General features: G+C 43.0%; 1 protein-coding gene across 2 annotated transcripts in view; it reads right to left on the bottom strand.

Moving 5' to 3' along the window:
* GET1 (guided entry of tail-anchored proteins factor 1) overlaps positions 1–23,024 on the bottom strand; it is a 67,650-nt gene that overhangs the window by 34,003 nt on the left and 10,623 nt on the right. For both annotated transcript variants that reach the window (XM_075854612.1, XM_075854613.1), the window contains exon 3: positions 14,020–14,087. In XM_075854612.1, coding sequence (XP_075710727.1) covers positions 14,020–14,087 — 68 coding nt within the window. The remainder of the gene's footprint in view (positions 1–14,019; positions 14,088–23,024) is intronic.

Below are 23,024 nucleotides of genomic sequence, written 5' to 3'. Positions count from 1 at the left end.
GGACGCTGTTGAGGGAACCCCCCATTTGTAAATAATCTTCTGAAATAAACCCTTCTGACTGGCGTAACCTTTTTTTTTTTTTTTTAATTGTATTTCTAATTGCAGACGTCTGATTGGTTGCTCTAACTGCCACTCATGACGTCATTAGGCCTTTTTTGGCGTTTTTTTTATGTTTATAAACCACATTATCTTGATGTTATGTGTAAATGGTCTGATGAAGACACCAGTACGGTGTCGAAACGCGTCACCCTATTCAAAACTACGAACACGCTTAACGAGACTGATGACCTCTTTCATTTGATGAAGTAGCGCTAATTTACTTCCCGATTTTCCTACATCTAATACAAAACTACGCGGTGGTGCCTTACAGTCCCACCGGATAAGAAGTAGCTGCAACTACATCATTCCTTGCAAGTAATCAGAGTTGTGCCTGGACATCGCACAACCATCCCAGGTGAGGGTTACCCGAACACCTCTATTGCTCTCTTCCTTATTGTTTGGGATTTCTGCACCATGAGGCGCTTTCTTCTTTGATTTTTCAGATTTACAACTGATCTAGAATGTCCCATTGTAGAGCCCTGGATCTGAACTGAGCCCATAATACTGCTGGAATGCATGAAGTCATGAGGCCCAGGAATGACATAGCTTTCCTGAAAGATGTCATGTGGGTTAAATAGAGCTCTGAGACCCCGTCTACCAGGGGATTGATCTTCCCTTCTCGAAGGAAAGACTTCTGCCTAGAGGAGTCTAGAAGAATCTCTAGAAAGACATTTGAGGGAATCAAATTTGATTTTTTCAGATTTATGTTCCATCCTAAATTCGTTAGGTTAGAACAAATTATTTCTATCTGTTGAATCAGGGTCTGAGTTGGTTCTGCCACTATTAGGATATCGTCCAGGTGGGGAATCAGGAGGATGCCAAAGGGGAGGACTCTGTACTGTAGGTGAAACAGAAACGTTGAGGGTAATTTTTGAGGGAAATTTTTTGTAGGTCAAATAAGAATGCAGTTCTTTTAGATTTATTATGACCCTGTAGTTCCCTTCTGGCTTCTTCACCAGAAAAAGAGGGGCATAAAAGCCTTGGAATGTTTCAGCACTTGAGACTTGAATTAGAAACCCTTTTTTTAATAAGTGACAGAATTTCTGACTCTAATGTTTTCTGTTTTTCTGATTTTTTTTATTGTATTTGTGGGAAAGAATCTGTCTGGGGAAGAGAGATGAATTCTAGAACATACCTTATTTTTAAAATTGCTATGATCCACTGATTTGTTGACATTTTTTCCCAATTTTTGAAAAAACAGAGATAGACTACCCCCCCCCCCCCCATGGATCTTCTGGGGTTATTGTTGATGGTCTCTGTTTTTGGGGTCGTTTTGAGGCCTGAAAAAGAAGCCCTTGTTCTTTGGTGTTTTAAAACTCTGTCCCCTACGGTTAGGTCTTTTATTAAACCTTCCGGGACAAAGGGTATCCATTGGTATTCCTTGTGTAGGGAACCCCTTTTTTCTATCAGACGCTTTTTCTAATAGGTCATCTAGCGGGGGCCCAAACAAATAATCTCCAGAGCAGGGAATTGCACATAGCTTCCCTTTTGATCCAGTGTCCCCCTTCCAGGTTTTTAGGTAGCCCTTCTAGCGGAGTTTGAGAGGGCAGCTGATCGGGCCGAGAGGCGCACAGAATCTACCGAGGCGTCGGCCAGAAAATCTGCTGCCTTAGATAACACTGAAAAGGAGGAGAGGATCTGATCCCTAGAAGTCTTGTCTTTAATGTGAAGCTCTAATTGTGCTAGCCATATTTTTAGAGACCTAGCCACACAAGTGGCTGAAATGCCTGGCTTAAATGCCCCATAGAAGCTTTCCAGGTACTCTTGAGGTAGTAATCAGCTTTTCTATCCATGGGATCGGATAAAGAGCCTAGATCCTCAAAGGGAAGAGCATTCTTCATCAATATTTTTGCCACTGGGGCGTCAAGTCTAGCGGTCCCAGTCCCTGCAGACCTCATCTTCAAAAGGGATATTTCCTTTTAAGTCATTTTGGAATACCAACTTTCCTATCTGGATTTTTCCATTCCTTTTGATGAAACTTAATACATTTTTGTGAACGGGAAAAATTCTCTGTTTTCTAGGCCCTAAGCCTTCAAACATTATGTCCTGGACAGAATGAGGTTCTTTGGGGTCGTCAAGATTCATAGTTGCTCTTACGGTTTTAAGGAGCTGATCTACGTCTTCCGCTAAGAACAAATCCCCCCCCCCATCCTCATCCGAGGTATTATCTGAAGAGTTCAGCTCTCCTTCTTCCTCTAGCTGAAAATCATCTTCAGCAGGGGAATCGGATAAATCACTTGGCCCTAGCTGCCTATCTGGTCATTGCGCTACACTCTGACCATTGGTGACTTACATTCACCTACGGGAACTGACAGCAGTCCCGCCGCACAGGACCATTCGTCCTGCGGGGTGGCGTTTAGGTCTCAACCCTGAGTCCTTGCCGCTTTGAGTAAAACCCAGTGCACGCACTGGGTTAGACTCTGCTGGAGACAGAGGCAATCTGCAAGCCGACATCGTGATACCGCTTCTCGGCTGACAGCTGAGCACGGCCACCACATTTACTCACGATCGCTTTGACAGCAGAGTCAAGCCTGAGGACGGCTCCTTCACACCGTCTCTTGGCTGACAGCTGAGAGTGTTCTCATTATTCAACACGGCCGCTCCCCACGCTGCTGCTCTGGTCCGCAGGGACACCAGCGTGAGGGTGCGGTTGACCAACTGTTCACACTGCAACACAATATAACGCATGGGAGTGCGTCTTGCGGGGTTTGACCTTGCTCACCGAATTGTCATAATCCATGACGTAGCAAGGAACACCTCATTTGTTTCAGCTGTGCTGCCTGTCATAAATTACAGCGAAGTAGAGACAATCCTAGTCTTGGCATTACAGCATGCTCTTATCACCTTAGGACCGAGTGATTGCTACAACTTGCAGCCTACTAGCTTTATCAATTTGCAACGTATTTTGTGGCATCTTGACAGCCTACAAATTCTAGTTCTGTCACCTGAGCACATTGACAGCACAACCATACAATACTTTACTATACAATCTATGGCCAAGGGTATGTGAGCTGAGGGGTCACTCACACATACCAGTTTGCACCACTGGACTTTTAATCATATTGATTCCTTTTAATGCAAAACAATAAAAGTTATATATTAATTTATTCACAGACCACATTCTCGCTCTCTTTTCCCATCCCCTGATCTATTTCAGTTTAGCTTGGTGGTGTACACCAATGTGGACTCCTTGACACGACAATCTTGTGTGATAGGCGATCTTCACCAATTATTGAATCGGATAAATCTACCCGAATGGGAGAGGTGGACGGTAGATCCTTCTTTGTCTTTCAGGACTTTAGGGAGTTCCTAACTTCTGCCCTCACGATCTCTTTTAGGCCTCATGCACACTTCCTTCACCGTTTTATCGGATCCGTGTGCCCGTGTTGTTATCCTTGTGGTCCCCGTGTGCACTCCGTGTTTCCGTTTCCAAGTGCCGAGCATGGTACTGTCCAGGGTGCTGAAAGAGCATGGTTGTTCAGCCCTAGTCACTGTACAGGGTGCTGAAAGAGTTAATGGGCTGCACTGATCGGCGGTAACTCTTTCAGCACCCTGGACAGTGACTAGCGCTGAAGAATAACCATGCTCGGCGCTCGCAAAATACAATTCTAATGAAATAAAAAAAATCAGTTCATACTTACCCAGAACTCCCTGCTTTTTCCTCCTGTCCGGCCTCCTGGGATGACGTTTCATCCCATGTCACAACTGCAGCCAATCACAGGCTGTAGTGGTGGTCACATGGGATAAAAGTCATAACAGAAGGACGGACTGGATGACGTCAGAAGGCCGGCCTCCTGGGATGACGCTTCTTCCCATGTGACCGCCTCTGCAGCCAATCACAGGCTGCAGCGGCCACATGGACTGCCGCGTCATACAGGAAGGTCGGACTGGAGGAAGAAGAGGGACTCGTCACCAAGACAACGACCGGGGTACGTATGAACTGCTTTTTATTTTATTTTTAGCAGCAGCCTCTTCTCTCTATCAGTGCTGGATAGAGAGAAGTGGCTGCCAATTAGTGTAATATCTCTAATGTACTTCTGCCCGCACGGCTGTTGCTAGGCAACAGCTCCGTCACACACGGACGGCACCCGGATGCCTTCCGTGTGCCTTCAGTGTTTTTGATGGCCCCATTGACTTGCATGGGCTACACAGTCACGGAATCTCGGACCAAAGTAGGACATGCTCTACTTTTGTTGGAACGGAGCAACGAGATCGTAAAAAAAAAAACTGAAGTGTGCATGGCCCCATTGAAATGAATGGGTCAGGGTGCTAGCCGTCAGAAAAACGGCTAGCACCCTGAAGAAAAAGACTGAAGTGGGCATGAAGCCTAATGCTTGAAGCCAGATTTGTAGATTCTTCAGTGATAATCTTATCTAAGCAATTCTGGCAAAGTTTTTTATTATAAGAGCCTGCTAGTTTGGTTTTTTTTATTACAAAGTGCGCATTCCTTGTTTTAGGTCTTATCCAGTTTCATTCTAGGACCTTCCCTGGCCTAAACATAGGTACAAGAGAAGAGGTCAGTATTAGCAAAGAGAGAGGTTTTTTGTTTGTCTTACCCTATAAATGTCCTGCCTTCTCCTCAAGTACCGGACTGGAGCATCTTGTGGCATCCGAACGGTCAGCGCGTCCTGCTGCTTCTCCTGGCGTTTCCATTATGGGAGGAGATGCTGGAGACTGAGGCTCCATATCGTTCAGGCCTAAATAGGCCTTTGATTGGCTGAGAGGTCCTCTGCTCCGGCACCAACGCTGGGAACAGAGTATGACCCCGGGAGACCGCTCTCCCGCCAGAGGAAGGTCTCACCTTGTGGGACCTAAAATCCCCTCCAGGGAGGGAAGCGATGGACCGGGAGAGGAGGGAGTAACCGTCCCCAGACTTAAGGTTGCTCCGCCCAGAGAAGAATTACACCTTCCAGAGCACCCCCAGGGAGAAAAGGTAAGAACCTGCTAGGGGGTCTGCAACCCAGGGAGGAGTGCTTTTTTCCTAACAGGACAATCCCATCTAGAGGACAGGAAACCCGACTGGGTGTGTGGGGAGGTGTGTCCATTTTTATATCCTCAGGCTTCCTGTCCAGCAAATGGGTGGTCTTTCCAGGGGTGCTGTCATAGGTGAAAGGGTAAAATTAGCCTTCACACAGCTCAGCTTCCAAATAAACATATACTCTTATTTTGACATGGAAAGAATTCAGCTTTTCCCATGAAAATGTATGACATTTACTCACATAGTATGGCGCCACCTGGTGTTTCGAAGTGTATAACAATGTGCATGTCCACCTAATGAGCTAAGTGCTGGTGGACACACATGCTCAGTTACTCTGCCTACAACCAGTACTCTGCAATGGGAACCTCTGTTCACTGTGGAGGAGCCAATAGCAATAACTTTCTGGCCTGCTTGTCAGGGAAGGAACAGAGCCTCTGTAGTAGGATGGCAGTACAGCTGAGGAGACTCCTTCTGCAGGGTTGGCAGTATAGCTGAGGAGACTCCTTCTGCAGGGTAGGTTAAAAGGAACTTCACTATCTGCTGCCAGAGGGGAATGGAGACCAGGATTGCCAACCTGATTTTTTCTTTTTTACTGAACAACTTCCAAAAATTTACGGCCAAATTAGAAAACCAAAAGGAGTGGTAAAGATGATAACTGATATATGTCTACAGCTCAGAATACTGCTATAAACACATTAGCATGTCCTGTAATCTCCAAAATTAAGATAATTAGAATCTCGATAATCTGTTAAACTTTCTCCAACTTTGAAAAAAATCACGTACGAATCAATTTTTTTTACGGACACTGGAAAAAGTCTGTTATTTGTACGGACTGTTCGTGAATTTACAAACAATTAGCAACCCTGAAGGAGACCAATTCTGCTCAGAGCCCCTCCCCCACCAGCACAGATTAGCTGCAGCACCAAGGGGTACACAGGGAAGCAAAACAAGATGAAAAAAGTGTATGTTTTATATGGTAGAAGCATTGCAAATTACTTAAAAAAAACAGCTATTAACTGCATTTTTGGACATTTGGTATAAAAATTATTCATAGGGTAACCTATTTATGAACAACTCGCCAAGAATCTTCTGTTAGGGACAATGCAAATATTCAGCCAGAGTGTAAAAGATCAGTGCACATAATATGGGAAGGCTCACCTGACCTGATGTATATTGCTGCATCTTTAGATCTGTAGCCAGCATTACATGGACTGAAATCAGGATAATCATAGAGATCAAACTGGTATTTGAGTGATGGTCAGTGAAGGGATTTCAGTGCCAGCTGCTCCTGTTGGCATGGGTATTAGAACAACTGTTGTGACCATACTAAGAAAACTGCTTTGGGATGTAGGAAGACGTGTCTGCATTATAAGGTGAGAGGAAACGTTCTTAAAGGGAGTGTTTCAAGGTATGCCGATATATGATTGATTGAAGTTACAGGCCAAAAAGCCTGAGGCTGCACTACTGAGAGATTCTAATGACAACACGTCCCCTTGTGATTCGTCAGATTTGGATCCAAAAAAGGACTTCTTGTCACAGATGTTACCACATATACACATAACTTATTTTCTTCATGCCAAGGAAGATGTAGATATTGTATTTAGTGATTTGGATCAACAAAAGGTTATGACAACACTGCACCTGATGAATTACAAGGGAATATGTTGTCATCAGAATTTCTCGATAGTGCAGCCTCAGGCTTAGGGCCTATAATTGCAAGCGATCACACACCGATTAGCTATAAAACCATGAGCCTAATATTTTGTAGGTGCTTCAAAACAGCTCTGACCCTTCGAGGCATGGACTCCACAACATCTCTGAAGGCTCCTGTGGTATAATGAACCAAGACATTAGCAGCAGATCCTTTACGTCCGGTAAGTTGTGAGGTGTGGCCTCCATGGATTGGACTTGGAGACAAGTCATCAACTTGATCTCCTGTACAATTTTTGCAATGTGGCGGGGGCATTATCCTACCGATAGGGGACACGACCATTAGGGAATACCGCTGCCATGAATGGGGTACTTGGTCAGCAACAATACTTAGGTAGGTGTTACATGTCACATCACATGAATGCCAGGACCCAAGGTTTCCCAGCAGAACATTGCCCAGTTCATCACACTGCCTCCGTCGGCTTGTCTGCTTCCCATAATGCATCCTGGTGCCATCTCTTCCCCAGATAAGCGGCCGCCCACATGATGTAAAATAAATCATGATTCATTGGACCAGGCCACCTTCTTCCATTGCTCCATGCTCCAGTTCTGATGCTCGTGTCCATCGTAGGCAATTTCGTCAGGGACAGGGGACAGCATTGGCACTCTAACCGGTCCTTTGCTACGAAGCGAGCTGCGATACTCTGCATGTTCTGACACCTTTCTATCATAGTCAGCAGTAACATTCTCAGTAATTTGTGCTACAGTATCTCTTCTGTGGAATCGGACCAGGTGGACTAGCCTTCACTCCCCACATGCACCAATGAGCCTTGGGCACCAATGACCCTGTTGCTGGTTCACCGGTTGTCCTTTCTTGGACCACTTTTAGTAGGTACTAAACACTGCATACCAGGAACACCCCACAAGACCTGCCGTTTTGGAGATGCTGTGACCCTAGCCATCACAATGTGGCCGTAGTCACATTCCCTCAGATCCTTAAGGTGGTTTTACACTGGGCAATTATGGGGCAGACAAGCATTCATAGAAGTCTCGTCGCCGAAAATTGCCCTATGTAAACAGGGCAGCGATAAGCAGATGAACGAGCAAACGCTCGATCATCTGCTGGTTGTATTGTTTTAAAAAAGTGAAATATTATTGTTGTCGGCAGCACATCTTGGTGTGTAAACAGGGAGACGCGCTGCCGACATGATAATAATGTACGGGGACGAGCGATCAGAGTAACGACCTCTCGTCCCCATCTATAGCTCCGTGTGACAGGAGCAAACGAGCGCCGATCATGATGTCTCCATCACCTATTGCCAATGGTGGATCCTGTGTTATTTGCCTCCAGCCGTATAATGGAGGAGTTACTTTTCATTCTAGGATAATGGGACCACTGCTGACCCTGCCTCCAGTGTACACAGCACATGCTGAAAACAGACCATAAATATCAGCATATTGTTAGGGCTCAGTGGGTAATGTGAAAACTGCAAAGATTTTGTTGCATTTTTGTCAAAAATACAGGACCCGTGACGGAAACCTGACAGACCCCAGAATAAGTCAATAGGATCGGTCAAAGCTGTCATGCTCCATTATGTACAAGAGAGCCTTAATCCTACTGAAATTACATTTTAACCCCATTCACGACTCCCATACGGTTATATACATTCTAACTGCAGTTAGCACGTGTATAAACGTTGACAGCCTGGAATGGGTTTAACCCCTTAAGGACACAGCCTGTTTTGGCCTTCAGGACACAGCCGATTTTTTCAAATCTGACATGTGTTACTTTATGTGGTAATAACTCCGGAACGCTTTTACCTATCCAAGCGATTCTGAGAATGTTTTCTCGTGACACATTGTACTTGATGTTAGTGAAAAAAATTGGTCGATAAATTCAGTATTTATTTGTGAAAAACCCCAAAATTTAGAGAAAATTTGTGAAAATTAGCATTTTTCTTAATTTAAATGTATCTGCTTGTAAGACAGATAGTAATACCACACAAAATAGTCACCAAGACATTAGTTAACATCCCCTATATGTCTAGTGACTAGTTAACATCCCCTATATGTCTAGTGACTAGTTAACATCCCCTATATGTCTAGTGACTAGTTAACATCCCCTATATGTCTAGTGACTAGTTAACATCCCCTATATGTCTAGTGACTAGTTAACATCCCCTATATGTCTAGTGACTAGTTAACATCCCCTATATGTCTACTTTATATTTGCATAGTTTTTTGAACATTATTTTATTTTTCTAGGACGTTACAACGTTTAGAACTTTAGCAGCAATTTCTCACATTTTCCAGAAAATTTCAAAAGGCTATTTTTTCAGGGACCAGTTCAGTTCTGAAGTGGCTTTGAAGGCCTTATGTACTAGATAGACCCCCATAAATCACCCCATTTTAAAAACTTCACCCCTCAAAGTATTCAAAACAGCATTCAAAAAGTTTCTTAACCCTTTAGGCGTTTCACAGGAATTAAAGCAAAATAGACGTGAAATTTACAAATTTCATTTTTTTTTGCCAAAAGTAATTTGTGACAAAAAAAAAATTGTACCACAGAAGGTTTTAGTCAAGAATTGCAACTCAAAATTTATTACCCTGATTCTACAGTTTTTAGAAATATCCCACATGTGGCTCTAGTGTCCTCTTGGACTGAAACACGGACCTCAGAAGCAAAGGAGCACCTAGAGGATTTTGTGGCCTCCTTTTTTGAATTATATTTTAGACACCATGTCAGGTTTGAAGAGGTCTTGTGGTGCCAAAACAGTGGAAATCCCCCAAAAGTGACCCCATTTTGGAAACTACACCCCTCAGGGAATTTATCGAGGGGTATAGTTAGCATTTTAACCCCACAGGTTTTTTGCTAAAATTATTGGAAAGTCTGTAAAATTGAAAGTCCACCTTTTTTCTCAAAAAAAGTAGACATTTTTAATTTTTACTAGAAATAAAGGAGAAAAAGAACCCCAAAATTTGTAAAGCAACCTCTCCAGATTACGGTAATACCTCATATGTGGTAATAAACTGCTGATTGGACCCACGGCAGGGCTCAGAAGGGAAACAGCGCCATTTGGATTTTGGAGCACAGATTTTGCTGGAATGATTTTCGGTGCCATGTCGCGTTTGCAACGTCCTGGAGGTACTAAAACAGTGGAAACTCCCCAAAAGCGACCCCATTTTGGAAACTACACCCCTCAAGGAATTTTCCTAGGGGTATAGTGAGCATTTTCACCCCACAGGTTATTTGCAGAATTTAGTGGAATTCGGCTATGAATATGAAAATCAACTTTTTTTCTGAAAAAACTTAGACATTTTTAATTTTTACTAGGAATAAAGGAGAAAAAGAACCACTAAATTTGTAAAGAAACTTCTCCTGATTACGGGAATACCTCATATGTGGTAATAAACTGCTGGTTGGACCCACGGCAGAGCTCAGAAGGGAAGTAGTGCCATTTGGCTTTTTGAGAACAGATTTTGCTGGAATGGTTTTCGGTGTCATGTCACGTTTACAAAGCCAGTGAGGCGCCAGTACAGTGGAAACTCCAAAAAACTTACACCATTTTGGAAACTACACCCTGAAAGTATTCATTTACGGGTATAGTGATTATGTTGACCATGTCGTTTTTTTTAGCTAGAATTACGGGAGAGCATAAAACTGAAGGAGCGCCTTGTGGCTTTTTGGGCCTAGTTAGATGAATTCCAGGCACAATTTATTTGCAGACTTTTTGAAGTGACTGAGCAGAAAACACTGTCCTTCAGTATTCATCTAGGGGTATAATGAAGTATTTAGTTTTTCAGTATTCATCTAGGGGTATAATGAAGTATTTAGTTTTTCAGTATTCATCTAGGGGTATAATGAAGTATTTAGTTATTTTTTGAGGTTTAATTCCAATTCCTAAATGGGCAATAATGTACCGGAAATAGGGATGAAAGGCCAAAAATGGGTAAAAAAAAAAAAAAAGTAAAAAAATTTAGGGAGGAATGGTAGGCGCGAAAACAGTCCTTGATACACAATCCTGGCTTATCAGGACAAGTGTCACACTGATAGCCCGTGTTTTTTTGCATTCCGTTTTTATAACAGACGGGACATTTTTTGTATGGTCTTCTCTTTTTCTCAGTGTGGGGCACTTCACTTGGGAAGTGCTGCCCTGATACAATTCTGCTGGCCTCGCTGCTATGGGATGTGCTTGCAGCCTCTTCTGCTCGGTCTTTGAAAAGTAATTGTTTTATAAACTTTTTCCTGGTATTCAAGATACCGTGCTTGATTCCCTGACTTCCGATAAATAATAAAATAATTGTACAGCGCGGTTTGTATGAGGTGCACTCCAGTCTTCTTGTACCATACGCGGGACTTCCTCATTGCGCTGTATGGCTGTAGCATTTGATCCGCCAGGTCTACGCCACCCATGTGCTGGTTATATTCCTGTATACACACAGGCTTGAGGGCGGTGGCATTACACCCTCTTACTGGAACAGGGGTGCTGGACGTGATGATAAAAACATCTTTTTTTATCCCTAAATTTGGTCACCATCACAGTCCCATTAGACAATGACCTGCTATCACCAGGTCTCAGTTTCTGGTCGACCAAATTTTTGGGGAGGCCTTTTTGATTCCTCCGTATTGTGCCACAGGCGACTGTATTTTTATCAAATAGGCAGTGGAACAGTGGGACGCTAGTATAGAAATAGTCTATATAAAGGTTATAACCTTTATCTAACAGGGGGTACAAAAGGTCCCATACAATTTTGCCGCTTGTATTGAGGACAGGGGGACACACTGTTGGGCAGATTTGGGAGTCTTTTCCCTCGTTAATTCTAAATCTGAGTGTACCCACTTTCACTCTCACAGAGCTTATCAATTTTTATCCCGTATTTTGCCCTTTTACTTGGCAAGTATTGCCTAAATCGTAGCCTTCCTTTGAAGAGCACGAGTGACTCATCTATGGCAATATTTTTATTAGGGGTGTATGCCTCTGAACATTTTTCACTCAGAAGTGAAATAAGCGGCCTAATTTGAAATAATCTGTCCTGGTTGGGGTCACCAGGCGGAGGGCACTGGCTGTTGTCAGTGTAATGGAAGAATCTTAATATTGCCTCAAACCGAGTTCTCACCATTACAGCCCTGCACATTGGGGCAGCATACAGAACGTCGGTCGACCAGTAGGACCGTATGGTGGGTTTCTTAATAAGCCCCATATTAAGAAGGAGCCTCCAGAACTTATTAATTTCTGCAGCACATGTTGGATGCCACATCTGGCCTCTAGCGTAATATGATGCGGGGTGACTGGCCAGATACTGTTCGGCATAAATATTTGTTTGGGTGACCATTAGGTTCACCAATTCCTCCGTGAAGAAAATGTGAAAAAAATTTAATTCCGTGTACCCAGTGGTATCAATTTTTATTCCTGGGGCAGAAGTGAATTCAGGAATTTTGGGTGAAAAAATATTTGGGGGCACCCAATTGGAGTCACTTGAGTGACTGTCATTCTGCCTACTCCGCCTTTGTGGGGGTTCCTCACTATCGCTAGAGGATGACAAAATAAGGAAGTGTTCCTCATCCTCACTGGCGGTTTCCGTGTCTGAACACAGCATGGCGTAGGCCTCCTCCACAGTGTAATTCTGTTTAGCCATAATTTTATACTTTTTAACAATTTTTTTAAACTTTTTTAAAATTTTATGACAAATAAAAAAACGACGTCTGAAAAGTCGTCAGAAACCTGGTGTATGCGTGTGTGTGTATATATGTAACCTACCTAAACGACTACTAATAATTTTTAGATTATTTAAATTTAAACTTTTTATTTTATGCTAAAACAAAAAATCGCGCCTAAAACGTCAGCGCAGGAAGGGTTAACACTTTTTCGGATGTCTGCGTACGATATATATAGCGTATATTTATAACATATATATATATATACTATATAACGTACTATATCACCTATATATATCCTACACTACTACCTATAATTTTTATCGATTCTTTTGAGAGATTATTTTTTTTTTTTTTTTAACAAACGAAGTAACTTTTGACAGGTCTCCCAAAAGGAGAGGGGAGGTGGATTGTGGAGTTCTATGGGGTTAAAAAAAGGGGTTGTGTGTTGTATTTCACTTGTGAGGGGACGCACTAAATTCACTCTGGTCCGATCTCCTCAGAACTGTCACAACTGTGACAGAAATGAGGAGATCCGTCACAGAGGAAGGGCGGCAATTCACTTTTCTGATGTGATTGGTCAGTCTGGAGTGACTGACCAATCACAGCGATCCACGGGGGGGGGGGGGAGCCGTGATTGGTCCCACCGCCGACAGCTGTGATGCTCAGCTGTCTGTGACAGCTGAAGTCACTGTCCTGTCACCGTTTGTTTACAAGCGGTGACAGTTTAACTGCAGGACGAGAATGCTCGTCCTAATGCGGCAACGACCCGCCGCTCAGGACGAGCATTCTAGTCCTGCGTCTTCAACCAGTTAAAGAGGCTCTGTCACCACATTATAAGTGCCCTGTCTCCTACATAAGGAGATTGGCGCTATAATGTAGGTGACAGCAGTGCTTTTTATTTAAAAAAACAATCTGTTTTCACCACTTTATTAGCGATTTTAGCTTTATGCTAACGAGTTGCTTAATGCCCAAGTGGGCGTGTTTTTACTTTAGACCAAGTGGGCGTTGTACAGAGGAGTGTATGACGCTGACCAATCAGCGTCCTGCACTCCTCTCCATTCATTTACTCAGCGCATAGGGATCCTTTTAGATCCTTATGTGCTGTCTTATACGAACACATTAACAATACTGAAGTGTTTAGACAGTGAATAGACATTCCACAGGATGTCTATTCACAATCCCTGCACTTCGTTACTGTTTCTGTGGTAGTTACAGCAGAGGATGCTTGAAAAAGGTCCTATAGCAGGACGGAAACGTTGCAGCTGTTGACTGAATAAATCACATAGTTTTTGGAACCATCGAGTGCTGTGGGATTTCTTTCGTTTACACAAATATATATAAAAAATTACAAAAAAGTGTTGTTTTTTTTAATTTTCAGTGATTTGTCATAATAAAAATTAAAAACACTGAATTAATTAAACTAATCTAGAAAATGAAAGCCTCATAAGTCTTGTAAAAAAAAAAACAAAGTAAAAATTGTTGTGATATTCAAAGCGGTTCCAAAGATATTATTGTTTAAAGAAGTGCATATCAAAAATGGAAAATTTGACCTGGACACAGGGGCATCAATGACCCTTGGTCATGAAAGGGTTAAAGAAGAGTGCATTGAGACTTTGAACCGTAGTGCACCTACCTGTAATACATAAAATACAATGCTGACCACCCACTTGATCTTCGCTAGCTGAGATGTCCGGCCTTTTACTGTTGACAAAAAGAAGAGGGAAAATGAATAAAACACAGGAAGTTACAAATTTAAGGAGGCTCTGTCACCACATTATAAGTGTCCTATATCCTATATAAGGAGATCGGCGCTATAATGTAGGTGACAGTGATGCTTTTTATTTAGAAAAACTATCTATTTTAAACCACTTTATTAGCGATTTTTAGCTTTATGCTAATGAGTTTCTTAATGCCCAACTGGGCGTGTTTTTACTTTCGACCAAGTGGGCGTTGTAAAGAGGAGTGTATGACGCTGACCAATCAGTGACCAATCAGCGTCATACACTTCTCTCCATTCATTTACTCAGCAGCATCGTGTTCTTACTAGAACACGATGTGCAGCCACATACACAGACATTAACGTTAATCAAGTGTCCTGATAATGAATATACATGACCTCCAGCCTGGACGTCATGTCTATTCAGAATCCTGACACTTCTGAATCTTTCTGTGAGATTCCAGCAAGCCACGCGTAATCTCGCGAGATTACGAGGTAAACGAGATTTCGTTTCACTTGCTGGAAATCTCACAGAAAAGAGTCAGAAGTGTCAGGATTCTGAATACACATGACGTCCAGGCTTTATTCATTATCAGGACACTTGATTAACGTTAATGTGTGTGTATGTGGCTGCACATCGTGTTCTAGTAAGAACGCGATGCTGTTGTGTAAATGAATGGAGAGGAGTGCATGATGCTGACTGGTCACGGATTGGTCAGCGTCATACACTCCTCTGTACAACGCCCACTTGGTCGAAAGTAAAAACACGCCCAGTTGGACATTAAGAAACTCATTAGAATAAAGCTAAAAACCGCTAATAAAGTGGTTTCAAATAGATAGTTTTTCTAAATAAAAAGCGTCACTGTCACCTACATTATAGCGCCGATCTCCTTATGTAGGAGATAGGGCACTTATAATGTGGTGACAGAGCCTCTTTAACAAGGAGACATACATAGGGTTAATATCATAGTAAGTCTATATTTATTTAGGACAATTTACAATTATGGCGTATCCATAAATGTATGATAAACGAAAGTCACATGACCCCTACGCCGTGTCAGCCCTCCTCTATATGACCCATGCATGGGATCATTGATATCTGCATGGCGCGGTCAATGATTGCGGTTTTACGTATTCACAACGGACAATAATCCCTCAGATATGAATGATAATAAATTGTGTAAAATTGGCTGTAGACATAAAACATTTCTCCCGTGAGCCCAACTAGGGCTGGGAGATTATGACCTAAATCAAAACCAATCGTAATGTAACCTCGATTACGATTAATGAACATCTATGTAGACCACGCTTTTTTTGCATACCTCGCCCCCTATTTGAATGCTACGCCATTGAATATTTAATCCCTGATCCTGCAGTATACTACTGTATATAATATACCCCCTGACACTGCCCCCACACAGTTTATTGCCCCCAAAGTGCTCCCCATACAGTATATTTCCCCAACACATTATATTGTCCCCCTGACACTGCCCTCAAACAGTATAATGCCTGCCATAACTGCCCTCCACAAAGTATAATGCCCTCTATAGCTGCCCCAACACAGAATACCCTCATACCTGCCCTCCACACAGTATAATGCCCCCTATAGCTTCCCCAACAGTAGAATACCCTCATACCTGCCCTCCACACAGTATAATGCCTCTATAGCTTCCCCCACACAGCCATAATAGTGCCTAATAAAATACATACTCACCTAACCCCGTTCCAATGATGAGTGGAGGAGATTCCTCTGGCCTGCGTGGCTCAGCGCAGACAGGCGCAATGACATCACCGCCTTGCACCTGTCTGCGCCGAGCCGTGAGAATCCGGCAATACATAGTGAATGGTAGAGCAGGGAACTTACGGCTCCCTGCTCCACCATTGGATTCAATTGTATCTGCGTCCTGAGGACGCAGATACAGTTGAAAATGGTGAAAGAGAATAAATAAGAAATCGACATGTGCAAGATGACGTCAGTTAATTGCGCTAAATTCCGGTTTAGTTTTTTTCCCAATTAATTGCCCAGCCCTAAACCCAACATGATTTTGATATTTTTTTACTATTGGGATGTTGGTCAATAAAGGGCCATTAACGTTATATCATTCACACGTATTCCCCTTTACTAGTAACAGTACAAAAAAAACATAGACCATATGACTATGACGTCAGATCAGGGGGCAGAACATTTTCTGGTTTAGGGGCCACAATGTCAGATTGTACCGCTCCCAAGTGCCACAATAAAACTAAAACGGGTATTCCCATCTGAAGACATTTATGGCATAGAGACATTATAGGTCATAAATTTCTCATCGGTGAATGTTCAATGTGAGTCTCCTGCTCCACCGATTGGCACTCCAGAGAGGAGGAGACAAGGCAGCCACAAATTAGTGTCCACCACAACGTTCCCTCATATTAGTGCCAGCCACAGTGATTAGTGCCATCCTGTTGCCGGGACTTTCAGACTACCGCTTCCCTCCAGTGGCATTATGGGGGGGAAGAAGAAGTATAAGTGTAATAGACATCAGCAGTGTTTATATAAATGGCTCATGTAGGCACAGTTACTGTATTTTATGTTATGCACCCTATGGCGTGGAACCAGGGAAGCGTTGGTATGGGAGAGTATTAATCCTGTAAAAAAGATGCATGGAGCTGGACATTTATTTTTGGATTCACTTATAAAAAGTTTTCCTATTAGGTAAAAAACACGGACGGCATAACACTAGAAGATTTATTGATATCTAATCGGAAGGAATGGCCGTTTTGGATTTTATCAGACATAGCAGTGCTGGTATTGCAGCATAACCCTATTCCAGTGAATGGGGCAGTGTTGCCTGGGTGGATTATGTAGAAGATCTGGAGGGGGCGGATGAACTTTACCTAGACCTGCGGCCCAAAGTCTGACTGGATCACCACAGTATTAAAGGACCCTCCGGTGGGCCCAGGCTCTGGCCTTACAGTCGACCTCAAAGGCCGAGCAGACGATACCCCATTTGGAGCCAATGACTTGGCACCCGGTCTATTTCTTATGAAATGATTCACAAATAAGGCTCTGTTCACATTGCATTGGGGCTAAGCGTCGGAGGTATAGGTCAGTAGTATTCCCCGTCATATCCCTTTGTATAGCCATATACATCGGTCATTAACCACAATGTTAAACAGAACCTATACCGTGTGGTATGTTATTTTGCTGCGGTGGCCCATTGTATAAGAAAGCGCAATCTGCTGCACTTCCCTATGCAGGAAAAAAATAATTAAAAAAAAGTATGCCAGTGCAAACCGCACTGACGAAGGCCAAAAGGACACTGTTTTGGCCTACGTCAAGTGCATGGAGCCTACGGCTAAATTTGTAATATGCACCGTGACCTTTCCAGGCACATAGACTGCATGTGTTGACATACTATGATATGAACTGAGCCCGACCTATTAGATGTGTACGTCCTGTGTGTACAAGGATAGCAACAAAAATTATAATACAATATAATTGAAAACGGATGTAACATGTTGTGTATGGATGGAAGGTGGGTCTCAAAATGGAACCGCGCACACATCTAATGGACAGGGGCTGGGGGAGTGAGGGACGACAGGGGGCTCAGGGGTATACGGACAGTTACGTCACTGGAGATTCCAGACCTATACGTTTAGCCTATTCCTATAATGGATGCCATACAGTGGTATGCGCCCCCCCCCCCTCATAGGTTTTATTGGATGCTTCTGGATAGAATAGCGCGGTCTACTCACTATTCTATCCAGCAAAAAAACGGTATACCCGACGGACACCGCCCAACACCATCGTTATAATAAGAGCTTATCCATACATTTGACGTTTGCTTTGGGAGCATTTCCGACTCATACGTTAAACATGTGGCTAAGGCTTCATTCACATCTGCGCCAAGCTCCCGTTCCGACGGAGCTATCCGTCAGGACGGGACCCTGACTGACACAAACGCAAAGGTTTCCGTTTCCATGACCATTGATTTCAATGGTGACGGATCCGGTGCAAATGGTTTCTGCTCGTCCCCCTTGTGTAAGGGTTCTGTCGTTTTGACGGAATGAGTAGCGCAATCGACTACGGTATTGATTCGGTCAAAACGACGGAACGCTTGCACAGCGGAGACAAACGGAAACCATTGGCACCGGATCCGTCACCATTTGTTTCCGTCTGTGTCAATCAGGGTGCCGTTCCGGCGGAAAGCTCCGACGGAACGGGACCCTAGCGCAGATGTGAACGAAGCCTAAAACAGAGGGTGTAAGGGAAAAGAAACGCTGAAAAAGGAGTCCCTGGTGTCGCGTTGTGATTATCTGCGTGACTTTGGCCTGAGGCGTGCAGAGGAATATTCACGTGATGATTCCTGCTGTTACTTCTCACCTTCTCCAGACTATCGGGCATAACCCTTATTTACAAGGACATTTCAGTGAATCCGCTTTATTTACTTATATTCCCATTCTAACGTGAGCGCTCTCGCAAGACAAAGTCCCTTTATGATTCAAAGACGCTCAGACAATAACGCTGTTATATCAAAACAATCAACTCCGGGGGAGCGAAGACTAAAAGAACAGGTCCAGCTATTCACATGGAAGCGGAATACAGCAGGACAGTAGAAAAGAACCAGGAGGTCCATCTAATCTGTCCATTGTATATACAGATAGTGAAATTCCTTTAATCCGGCGTGTCCAATAATCCAGAAACAGCAAAAGCCAGAAGACTGAGCGATGAGAACCAATATGGAGACCGCGGATAAAACAACGAGATAGACATTTATTTCGTAGTAGAATTTTATTTTGGACGGAATTCCTTTATATATATATACACATAATTTTTTTTTATATATTATTTCATTCTTTGGAGATGTGAGATTTTAAGTACAGGGGATGTGAAGGATTTGCTGGAGCCTGCCTTGCTTTATTATCCAAATTACTCCCGCCTTCATTTACATTTTTATATGAATTTTTACCTTTACGATCAAAATTTTTTATTGGCTTGTATATTCAATTGAATTTTTTTTTTATTGTCAAAAAGAATTTAAAGCGGATCTGTCATTATACAACGCTCTCCTGTGTAAGAATAGTATGGGGACAGGTCCGCAGCACTCTTAGCCCCAACGGCACAAAATATTGTTCATAGCAACCAATCAGAGCTCACCTTTTATTTCTTACACTGCTCAGGAAAAATTAAAGCTCTTCTGTGATTGGTTGCTATGGGCAACAAGGTCCGGCCCTACAGTTTTCTTCTCCTGGTGGTATTTAGTTCCACTACTAATTAATACTAATACAGTAAATTTTGGGTGTGAAAAAAATATATATATATATACAAATACAACATGTGGATGAAAATGACCAAAATCCAAACATTATGGAGGGAATTTATGAAGACTGGCCAGTCCTCATAGGAAACAAGATGGAGTAAGAAGCGACAAATTTATTAAAAGGGGTTATTCGGGATGTGAAATTTTTGGGGAGGGGCTGGAAATGAAATAAATAAACCAAAAAATCAATACTTACCTATCCCTGTGCCCGGCGATCTGGCACATAGGTGGTTGTTTACATGTATGTAGCATGTGACTGCTGCAGCCAATCACAGGGCCCAGCGGGACTCCGTGGTGACGAATGCCAGAAATACAACACATGATCGCTGAGCAATGCTGAACCCTCCGATTGCCTGCAGCGGTTACATGCTACATTGCCTGCAGCGGTTACATGCTACATTGCCTGCAGCGGTTACATGCTACATTGCCGGCAGCGGTTACATGCTACATTGCCTGCAGCGGTTACATGCTACATTGCTGGCAGCGGTTACACGCTACATTGCCGGCAGCGGTTACACGCTACATTGCCGGCAGCGGTTACACGCTACATTGCCTGCAGCGGTTACACGCTACATTGCCTGCAGCGGTTACACGCTACATTGCCGGCAGCGGTTACACGCTACATTGCCGGCAGCGGTTACACGCTACATTGCCGGCAGCGGTTACACGCTACATTGCCTGCAGCGGTTACATGCTACATTGCCTGCAGCGGTTACATGCTACATTGCCTGCAGCGGTTACATGCTACATTGCCTGCAGCGGTTACACGCTACATTGCCGGAAGCGGTTACACGCTACATTGCCGGCAGCGGTTACACGCTACATTGCCGGCAGCGGTTACACGCTACATTGCCGGCAGCGGTTACACGCTACATTGCCGGCAGCGGTTACACGCTACATTGCCGGCAGCGGTTACACGCTACATTGCCGGAAGCGGTTACATGCTACATTGCCGGAAGCGGTTACATGCTACATTGCCTGCAGCGGTTACATGCTACATTGCCGGCAGCGGTTACATGCTACATTGCCGGCAGCGGTTACACGCTACATGCATGTGAACAAGCATCGGGAGTGCCTCCGGAACGTCAGGATAGGTAAGTATTGGTTTTTTGGTTTATTTATTTCATTTCCAGCTCTTACTTAAAAAATGTTCACATCTAAAATAACCCCTTTAAGAGGTGCACACTGTCCGTGCGCCAGGAGCTGCCGTAGATATAATTTACAGTGTCATTTTCTGCTACCCACCCCGTTCCACTAAGCTCCACCCACTTGTGTTGCAACTTTGTTTTAACTTTTGAGCCATTTGCAACTTTTCTATGCCAAAAGACGTAGAACATTTGATAAATTACCAATACCACAAGGCCTTACAATATCGCCATTGTCTGACATACTATTACTTAAAAAAAAGTAAAAAATGTCTGCGTCTCTTTGTCGCACCCTTCTGCCCTGTTTGAATACATTTTTGGGCTGTATCCACAATTGGCACAATTTTTTTGATGCGATTTTTTTTTTTTCTTTTAAAAAAAAAGAGAGAAATAAAGAATACAATAAAAGCCTAAACAAACGCGGTTTCCCTCACTACAATACATATAATGCCGATCGTGAGCGCACGTTTAACCGTATTGTAACTGTAAATTTGTTTCCTTATCGTGTGGCTTGTTGTGCTACATAAATAATGGATGATCATGAGACGCCCGGTGCCGGAAGTAATCACAGGAACACTTGCTCATAGTTTACTCTACCCCTGGTCAATTATTGTGCTAATGGTCATCACGGCCCTTTTGTTTGTAGGTTACTGGGATCAGTCCGGAGTGCTGGGCCTTAATCATCGTAATAAGGAATTAGGTGTAAGATAGTAGATAACGGCCATTTGCCCGCAGTCTGCCCATCACTTAAAGGGGCTGTCTATCCATATGGGCACTTGGATAGTGCTCAGGAAGCCCCTCTATTAACCAGTCGTCCATAGCTGGGAAGGCGTGCAGACATTCAAACCAGAATTTCAATATATTTCACCATCGGGCCATAAAAGGGCCATATCTGACAGATGATTAACCCCTTAAAAGGGTTATTACAGCAACTACCATTTTTCCCCTATTTGCTGTGCTCAGCTGTTTCCATCAGCCCCATAGACTTTGAATGGGGCGGCACAGCGCATGCCCGTCCTCTACTCCGTTCAAACTCCTCCTAAGCCCCCTTCTTGTGGCTAAGGGGAACGGGGTCCCCGTTCTGGCGATCAGTGGGGGTCCCAGTAGTCGGATCCCAGTGGATAGTTTGAAAAATGCTGGAGGCTGGAATACCACTTTAACGACCAGGCACTTTCAAGTGATTTTGCACACGCGGTGGTTTTAAAGGCCATGAATTTTTTTTATTTGTTTTGTCACGGAAATAATTTTTGCACAATTTTTTTCCATGACGCATAAGGCTGTTTTTTTCATACTTTTTTTTTTTTTTTTACAGTAATATTTTTTTCTTTTTCAGCTTTATTAATGGTAAATTGTAGAAAAAGGAAAAAAATTATACATTTTTTACTTTTTCTATTTGGTTACCAAAATAAGTTCTGTTGTATTTTTTTCGTGATATATAGGGCTGTTTTTTTTCTACTTTTATTTTTTACAGTAATATTTTTTTATAAGCAGTAAATTGTAAAAAAAATCTAAATATAAAAAACACATTATTTCTTCATTTTTAAAATAAGTGCATTTACCCTAAAATAACGTGTTAAAATGGGTTCCTTGGGTTTATTTTGTTTCAGACGTTTTGCTATATAATATGTATAGTCTCGCAAAACAATCCCTTACACCGCTTCATCGATAAAAAACATTGTGGGTCTCAGAATATGGCGACACAGTACACATTTAAGGCTGCGTTCACAGCTGGATCAAAGCTCCGTTTCGACGTTCCGTCAAAATTTTCCGTTTTTTTCAATTCCAGAAAATGTTTTTTTCGTTTCTCTGTACATTATATGGTACCTTAAAGAGACTCTGTCACCACATTATAAGTGCCCTGTCTCCTACATAAGAGATCGGCGCTGTAATGTAGGTGACAGTGATGCTTTTTATTTAAAAAAACAATCTATTTTCACCACATTATTAGCGATTTTAGCTTTATGCTAATGAGTTGCTTAATGGACAACTGGGCGTGTTTTACTATTGACCAAGTGGGCGTTGTACAGAGGAGTGTATGACGCTGACCAATCAGTGACCAATCAGCGTCATGCACTTCTCTCCATTTACTCAGCGCATAGGGATCCTTTTAGATCTCTATGTGCTGTCTTATACTAACACATTAACAATACTGAAGTGTTTAGACAGTGAATAGACATTCCACAGGATGTCTATTCACAATCTCTGCACTTCGTTACTGTTTCTGTGGTAGTTACAGCAGAGGATGCGTAATCTCGGTGTAACCTGTAATTTAGGGCGGATTTACACGAACGGGATATACGTCCGTGGAACGCGCGTGATTTTCACGCGCCTAGCACGGACCTATGTTAGTCTATGGGGCCGTTCAGACAGTCTGTGATATTCACGCAGCGTGTGTCCGCTGCGTAAAACTCACGACATGTCCGATATTTGTGCGTTGTTCGCGCATCACGCACCCATTGAAGTCAATGGGTGC

This window comes from Rhinoderma darwinii, chromosome 2 (genome assembly GCF_050947455.1).
Source record: "Rhinoderma darwinii isolate aRhiDar2 chromosome 2, aRhiDar2.hap1, whole genome shotgun sequence".
In the NCBI taxonomy this organism is placed as follows: domain Eukaryota; kingdom Metazoa; phylum Chordata; class Amphibia; order Anura; family Rhinodermatidae; genus Rhinoderma; species Rhinoderma darwinii.
This window is presented reverse-complemented; position numbering and strand designations above follow the sequence as displayed.